We start from the raw sequence: 8,816 nt of genomic DNA, 5'->3' as shown, positions 1-8,816 counted from the left end.
GCCTAATTAACAAACCCTTTAATCCCATCTTTATCATAATTTATATTAATTAATTAAATTATATATGGTGCAGTTTCCACCTGCTACCATAAAAATTTTTGTCCGACACATCCATTAATTCCCGGTAAGGATAAAAAATCTAAAAAACGAACACCAAGTTGCATGTATATATATATATATATATATGCATATATCATGATTTTGTAGGAATCCAAAGCACAAAATAAATAAAAAACATTAGCTTCTAAAAGTTATACCAGAAACAAACGTGCCCACTTTTGATCCACTTTCCCAAGCTAAGAGATATATATATATATATATATATATATATATATATAATGTTTATCTCTTTATATTTTTGTATCATATCGATTTCTTTTCACTAACTCCCATGGATCTTCATCTTTTCTTTTTATAAACTAATTCATCTTGTTTTTGTATCTAAGAGTTAGATGGACGTTAAAAAGGTATTTTTTTTTCTTTAAAACTTTAACTATGTTTTAGTGTATTATTACTAAATAAAAATCTACGTTTATGTACAAAACTCATTTTGGATAGTTCAATCAATGAAATATAAATATAAAATATCTGTCTGAATTTGAATTTTGATTTGGAGAAAAGAATATAATTTCAATCATATAATTTATTTTCGATTCCATTATTAATATAAATCTCGGTCTAAAACATTCAATTATCCAAAAAAAGTTAGGTAGCAAACACATGTTTTTTTTTATAATCCGGAAGTTCACCGGACCTTTGGCCCGACTACATCTCCCAAAGAATCAGAAAAGTCATATAAATGTCTCTCTCCACGCTTGGGTTTGAATCCAGGGTGAGAGAATGTTTTGTATGTTCTCTCACCACTAGGCCACCCAAACTTGGGTGGTAACAAAGACATGTTGCATCTCTCAAAAAGATATAACTTTTATGTATTGAATAATAAATATAATAGAAATGGTAATAGATAATACTATTGATAAATATTTCAGATATTATAATTTATATATTCGAATTATAGAATTTAATCAGTAAGTTTTAAAGTTTAATATATTTGTAGTATATTTTAAATCACGTCAAAATCTAATCATAAAAGAAAATGCAAATATGACCGAGGAGGGGTCACGTGATATACACACGTGCGGTGGAGTTGTCACGTGGAGAGAGAGGGGCTTTCTCTCTCTGGTACGGTTAAAGGACAGTCCGGTTTAGGTAGAGCGAAAGCGTGTGGCACGTGACAAACAGCCCCTTCTTCAGCCAGCTGTTTTCCCGTGTAAATATCACACGTCTTTTATTTTTGTTTATATATATATTTTCTAAATTTCTCCAATTAATTTCACTTGTTTCTTTTCCTCTTTTTGTATGGCCTCTTGAAATTAATTGGAGGATAATTAAATAAATTTTGAAAATTCATCGTAATGTAATCGCCTAAATCTTTTAGACAATTCCTTAGTATTTCTTAGTTAAATGAAATAATAAATGATTAAAAAGCTCTTTTTTCTAAAATATGCACAGGTGTCAATTTCGCGTCAATTTGATTTAATTAGAAATTCTCTATATTTTCTCAAATCACAATTTTCGTGCCAATTTGATTTAATTAGAAATTTTAAAATATACATTTCATACCGAACCATAGAAATAGGATTCTTATCCGCAGTTTGTTATCTTATCGATAATGATTAAAAAAATCGGCACATAGGTGTTAGATTTTTTTAATCATAATTTAATATTAGAATATGATGATGCATGAAGGTGTAAATAAATATTATAGAGTCACACGATTATTTTCAAAATAATTAACCCTTTGACATTGGAATATTTCGACCGTCCAAATAGAAAAAGAAAATGTCAATAAATTGCAAGAATTATTAATCGATCTTAGCAGATTTTATAACGCAGATCAATCAACTTAAATGTTGGATTATCCGGTTCACGTGTGACGGGAAGTCTAAACAATAAACATAATAATAATTAATTTAATTAATTAAAATTAAATAAGGGGAGAGAGGAGCAGTTAATGACGGTGAGGTCGGTTTAGGCGGTTCGATTATCAGAGGGAAGGAAAACGACAGTGATGGTGACGTGGCGGTATCGATGGTTGGACGGGGCTTTTATCAAAAATACCCTTATTATGCTACAAAGATTTCAAAGCATACCCTTGCAAAAATAAATAAAAAAGTTAGTTCAAAACATACCCTTATAATTATGTTATTCCTATAATACCCATTGGTGTGGGTCCCAATGACAGAAACAGAAGAGAGAGAACAGTTTTCGGTTCCCTAGGAAAAAATTTAAATATTTTAAAATTTTTAAAACTCCCTCCACCACAAAAAGTTAAATTTTTCGCGTGAATTTTAAAATTTTTCGGTGTGACCAGTGTGACCAGTGTGCCCAAGTGACCAGTGTGATCAGTGTGACCAGTGTGACCAAAACTAAATTTTGAACGGTGTGACCAGTGTGATCAAAACTAAATTTTGAACGGTGTGACCAGTATGACCAAAATTAAATTTTTTGAACGGTGTGACCAGTATGACCAAAATTAAATTTTGAACGGTGTGACCAATGTGACTAGTGTAACTAATGTGACCAATATGACTAATATGACTAGTGTGACCAAAACTAAATTTTGAACGGTGTGACCAGTGTGACCAGTGTGATCAATGTGACTAGTGTGACCAATGTGACTAGTGTGACCAAAACAAATTTTAAACGGTGTGACCAGTGTGACTAGTGTGACCAGTGTGATCAGTGTGACTAGTGTGACTAGTGTGACCAATGTGACCAGTGTGACCAAAACAAATTTTAAACGGTGTGACCAGTATGATTAGTGTGACCAGTGTGACCTCTGTGACCAATGTGACTAGTGTGACCAAAATTAAATTTTAGACGGTGTAACCAATGTAACGTACCTTTGTCAATCTGTTCCATTATTGCTCCAAATATTTATTTGGCATTAAATATGCGCCTCTTGCATATTCTTCGACAGATTTGCTATGCATCTATCTCATTTTCATAAAAAAAAATACACGATTCACTCTAAAAATCATAAAACTCAAACCCAAAACACAAAGTTTATGCATCGAACCAATATCTTGTATTAATGAACTTACCTTCAGTTTTTGTCATTTGTTCTGTCTTATACCGACTCAAGAAGAAGATATGAGGTCGTCGGTGAGGATATGCTCAACGAAATAATCATTTTTCGTTTGTTTTTCTATGTATACAAATGAAATGAGAAGGGAGAAAATGAAAGAGTTGAGAGAAATATAAGAGTAGAGAGAGGAAGTTAAGAAAGAAATGAAGAGTTATCAAATAATGAAAACGAGAGAGATGAATTCAAAATGAAGAGAGGAATATCACGTTACTTTTGTGAGAGGGTTAATTATGTCTTTTGTTCCTTTTATTTTTTTTTCCAAAATTTTAGAATTTTAGAGAGTAGTCCGTGAAGTCTATGTAGCAAAGTAAGGGTATTTCTGCTATATTGCCGGTTGGACGTTACCCAGATGGAACCCATTTTCGACAGCCTGTCTTTTTTATTTTTAATTAATTTTTTAAATTTTTATGCGCTTTCGTTCCCTAATTCCGCTACTTCCTCTCTTTTGTCGTTTTCCGTGCCAGCTCACCATCCTCACGAATCGTCCCTTGATTTCTTGATTTTCCCGATATATTCATTCATTTTTTATTTCATATAATATTATTTTTCTATCAAATGAATAATAATAATATTTCTATGGTTTACAGGCTGTCTACGGTCAAAGTCCATCTCCTCCCCCATTGTATCCTACACTAATTATTACTAATTAACCACTCTTAATTCATTTGCTTATTATTACCATTTTTAATTCCATTTGTTCCTTCTATTTTATGACTCTTTTTTAAATATTACTAAAAAATATTTCGGTGATGCATAAATGCGTTATCATTTCTTTCTGCAAATTACATTGGCAAATATGAGCGAAAGTGTAATTTTTCAAATTTGAATTGGATATCTTACAATCACACTGGATTAATTAAATTCTAAAAACGTAATATTCAACAAATCACCGCAAAATAAGATTAACGTAATTAATCGAAAATTTAACAGTTAAAAAAATTCTCCTAAAAATAACTGAAAAATTAACTTTCGAAATCGCGGGACCCACCAAAACGGTGTTACGGTAATCCTTAAAACGGCACGTAACGCCTTTTCAGTTTTTTGTTTTTTTTTTTCTTTCTGAAAATACGAAGGCAGTTGTGCGATACGATTCGTACGTGTAGAAACAGTGAATCCAGGATCCGACACGTGTCCATTCGACAGCTGCATTGTTAGTAACCGCCTCTCTCCTCCAATCTTAACGGCTATGACCGGTCACATTCACCGGCTGCAGCCGGTCATCCTTATCCTACATCTCATATAAATACCCCTTTCTCTATTCTTCTTCCCCTCTCCTTCTCAGAAACAGAGGCGAGGCTGAAGCCTCTCTCGTAGAACCAAAAAAAAAAAAGAATTTCCGTCACAAAAGAAAAGTCAATATCAATACCTTTGTTTTTTTTTAATCTAATTTGTTTGTATAAACTAGATTAGCGAGATTAGGGTTTTTTTTTTGTGTCAATGGCGTCTTCTTCGTCTGCATCTGCAAAGGACACGGATCGGATAAAGGGACCATGGAGTCCTGAGGAAGATGAAGCGTTGCAGAGGTTAGTTCAGACGTACGGACCGAGGAACTGGTCACTGATTAGCAAATCGATCCCTGGTCGATCGGGGAAGTCGTGTCGGCTCCGGTGGTGTAACCAGCTCTCGCCGGAGGTGGAGCACCGGCCGTTTACGGCGGAGGAGGATGACACAATCATCAGAGCACATGCGAGGTTCGGGAACAAGTGGGCGACCATCGCGAGACTTCTCAATGGTCGCACCGACAACGCCATTAAGAACCACTGGAACTCCACGCTCAAACGGAAATGCTCATCCATGGCCGACGGCGGATCCAGCGATGCCTCTCGCCGGAGGTGGAGCACCGGCCGTTTACGGCGGAGGAGGATGACACAATCATCAGAGCACATGCGAGGTTCGGGAACAAGTGGGCGACCATCGCGAGACTTCTCAATGGTCGCACCGACAACGCCATTAAGAACCACTGGAACTCCACGCTCAAACGGAAATGCTCATCCATGGCCGACGGCGGATCCAGCGATGCCGATCTCGAGCAGCCGCTCAAGAGATCGGCGAGCCTCGGCGCCGGTACGAATCTCTCGACGTGTCTGAGTTTGAATCCAGGAAGTCCCGCTGGATCGGAGCTTAGCGACTCGAGTTTGCCCGGAGGTTGTTGCGCAGTGTCGGCTTCTCCGGTGTACCGACCGGCGGCGAGAACTGGCGCGGTCCTTCCTCCGGCGACGGATCCGCCAACTTCTCTCAGCCTCTCGCTACCGGGATCCGGGCTGTCCGAGCCCATGAGTCACGGATCCGATTCCAACCGAGTCACCAGCCCGCCGAGTCATCATCATCCCCTTCCGAAACATAGCTTCGCGCGACTACCACCAGCTCCCCCTCCTCCGCCGCCGCCATCTCAGGAGGTTCATGGAGGCGGGGAGATGGGATTGGACGAGCAGTTTTTCAGCAAGGAGTTTTTGGCTGTGCTGCAGGAGATGATAAGGCAGGAAGTGAGGAGTTACATGTCGGGAATCGATCAGAAGGGGATCTGTTTTCAGACGGAAGCGATCAGGAATGCAGTGGTGAAACGGATTGGAATCAGCAAGATTGATTGAAGGATGAATCTGGAAAACGAAATGAGTTGATTTAGCAAATGCCCACCGAGTTCGAACACATGGAAAATGGGAATTTCCCTGGAAAGGGTTAATCTGATTAGGGCAAAAAACGAAAAACGCTCACAGGGTAAAGAGAAAGGGAAATGCTTCCGTTTCTTCTATTTCGATCTTCTCTCTTTTTTTTTTTTTTGCAGTGAAATTGGAAAAGAAATAAGTTTGGGTTTAGTGTAGAGGAGAAAGGGTAACGAGAGAAGTGACTGTTGGATGTGGAGATTATGTCCAAAATGAGGGTTTGGTTTCTGTTAAGTGTCGGATTCCATGGAGCTATAAAGGAAAAAAAAAATCCTCCTTTGAACAATAATCCATTTAAAAACGGATTTAGCAATTTTATTTTTTTTAAGTACGTTTCAACATTGGATGGAACATGGAGTCGGTCCACGTTTCAGAATATAATGTGACCGCATTATAATATACTTAGTTTTTTTACTTAGCCGAAATTCAAAATCCTTGGGAAATGAATATAGGAGTGACTGAATGGTGAACTGAGATATTTGTCATTTTTGCAAAAGTGAATTTGGTAAAGAAAAAAACATAAATGGTGAGTTTCTGCTCTGCTGTAACTTTATGTCAGATTTCTCTGTCATGGGGAAAAAAAGATCCCAACTTTCTTTGATAAGCAAAAATGAAGTTGCATAATTGCAGAAAAAAATGATATATGGACCATAACAAAGTATAAAATTATACATATACTAAATTTAGAGAAGGATATAGTTATACGGAATTGGACCTAATCGTGCAATAACAAAGTATAATATCAGAAAATATCACACAAGCATACATAAATTTACTTGGTGATCCAAGATTGAATGGTTCAATCAATAAAAAAACGAACAAAGTTTTTTTTTTTTAACCCGAATTCAAATTTTCACTTAAAGAAGATATTTACATAGGTTTCTCCGGTCTTCTGGGAGATATAGTCGGATTAAAGACTCGTTGAATTTCTAAATTATCAAAAAAAAAATTATTTGGTCATTCACATCTAACAAAACGGATCCTAACGAAATAAAAGAAATAGTACCTAAATAGATTCTAATATAAAAAAATCAAAACAATCTTTTTCTTTTTTTTTGAACTTTTTTTATAATTCGAAATTTCAAACGAATATACGATCTATGAAAATAATCTGTATACCACAATTAAATTATGGATCTCATCTCTTGTAGAATCGAACCGATCACCTTAAATATCTAACGATCGATTTGCGATCCGATCACCTCAAATGTCTACCATTCAACCACCACAAATTGGGTTTGACCGTAAAATTTATACACAAAATATATACTTTTAGCAATAAAAACCGAATTCAAATTGAAATTGAATTTTGATGGAAAAAAATGAAATGCATAATTCTACTAATATATGATTGTAGAAATAGGAATTGCATGGAGAGGGAGGAGGGGTCAACAAAGGCAAAAAAGATGGTTGGTTAGTGGGAGCATTGAAGGACAAGATTTTGTTGTATGCATTATCCCTAAATTTCCAAGATCCTAACGAAAAATCAACAGAGACGTTTGTGGTTCGGTTAGGCGGCAGGGGAGAAATACAATAATGATGTCGTCCACGAATCTTTTTCCTCATGATTTATATTTTTTGCATGCGATGAATATCTTAATGCCCAATAAAACCAAAACATAAAATAAAAAATCACCAACCGTACAAAATTCTAGGGGTGTGGCCGTTCTCAAAATCAAACTACAGATAAAATCGATATCGTTTTCAAACCGAATCGTAAACAATCTAGAACAGTAATATTGTGACAAAACCAACTATCTCGAAGCTGAATCGAATTGAAAATTTAAAAACCGGAAAACAATTACTAAAAAAATTAAAACCAAATCAAATTAAATATAATATAATAACGAATTGGTATATATTTTACAAAACTCAATAATCCGAACTGAACAAATAATAGGCCCATCGGCAGACAAAATTTGTACTACAAATGTTTTTTTTTGTACGCGAATCCTATTCTAAAGAACAAAAAAAAAATTGAGTTTGCATTCATTGGCCCATTATTCATTAGGCCCATGCTGATAAAGATTCCTTGTAATGGGCCCTATCCTGTAAAATATGGGCCGAGCCCATATCTACATACAAATAATGCAGAGTAAAATTGAGAACCCTCCTACCACGCAAAAAAGGTCAAGACTCCAACATATATATATATATATATATATATATATATTACATATTTGGTAAAAGGGGAAAGCACCAATTCCCAGAACTGAATCATATAAGACATTGATTTAGCTCAAAGACACAACATTCAAGTACATTAGTTGGAACCCAGTTTCTGAAATTTGGATTTTAGTTGGAATCGGTTAATTCGAAATCAAAGCTTTTGATTTGGATTACAGAAAATGTCAAAATCTCCATAGAGGGTATTTGATTCACAAGTGTAACCAAATTTATGTAAATATGATTTTATTTCATCCACGTCTGTGACAGTCTGGCGGATGGGTGTCCATTTGCCAATTTGGTTCTTCGCATTAAATTGGATTGCTAATTGATCAAATAATTACAACGACCCAAAATGAAAATTAGAACAAGAACATTACATAGCAGCAGATCAAATATAGAACATTCACGGGAAAAAAAAAATACAAAGCATATCTTACAAGAAATTTCAAGGATCGCAAATGGTAATGATATGACGAAGTCCGATTCGATCAGCAAATCCCAGATTGAAATGTCCATTTCTTTTTCCATTGATGGAAAAAATTATCAGATCCTGAATTCCGAAACCTAAGAAAAAGCTGAAAAAGGGTACGAAATCGACGACTAACGCAGCAGGCAAAGCAGTTGCAGAGATTATCCAGATTCATCATTTCCCTCTCTTACCGAAATTCATCTTCTCGTAGTACCGAATCGAGAGAAGGGACAGCGAGAGATGAACCTCGTCTTTCCCCAACCTCGCCGGAGGCTTCGATCCGATCATCGGAGTAAACGGAGACCACGCCGGAGAAGACGACGATGCCGCCGCCGCCGCCGATGGTTGCTGTGGCTTTGGGGGGGGG

General features: G+C 36.2%; 2 protein-coding genes across 2 annotated transcripts in view; one reads left to right on the top strand and one right to left on the bottom strand.

Moving 5' to 3' along the window:
• Positions 1 to 4,436: 4,436 nt before the first annotated feature.
• On the top strand, positions 4,437 to 6,120 carry LOC104825758 (transcription factor MYB44-like). Its single transcript, XM_010558125.1, has 2 exons — positions 4,437 to 4,783; positions 4,984 to 6,120. Exons 1-2 carry the CDS (start codon positions 4,589 to 4,591, stop codon positions 5,737 to 5,739), a joined length of 951 nt encoding a protein of 316 aa, XP_010556427.1. The 5' UTR covers positions 4,437 to 4,588; the 3' UTR covers positions 5,740 to 6,120.
• A 2,194-nt stretch (positions 6,121 to 8,314) lies between these two features.
• LOC104825757 (F-box protein GID2) overlaps positions 8,315 to 8,816 on the bottom strand; it is a 1,179-nt gene continuing 677 nt past the window's right edge. The window contains exon 2 of the mRNA XM_019204014.1: positions 8,315 to 8,793. Coding sequence (XP_019059559.1) covers positions 8,624 to 8,793 — 170 coding nt within the window. The 3' untranslated portion in view covers positions 8,315 to 8,623. The remainder of the gene's footprint in view (positions 8,794 to 8,816) is intronic.

This window comes from Tarenaya hassleriana, unplaced genomic scaffold, assembly GCF_000463585.1.
Source record: "Tarenaya hassleriana unplaced genomic scaffold, ASM46358v1 Cleome49, whole genome shotgun sequence".
NCBI classification, from domain to species: domain Eukaryota; kingdom Viridiplantae; phylum Streptophyta; class Magnoliopsida; order Brassicales; family Cleomaceae; genus Tarenaya; species Tarenaya hassleriana.
This window is presented reverse-complemented; position numbering and strand designations above follow the sequence as displayed.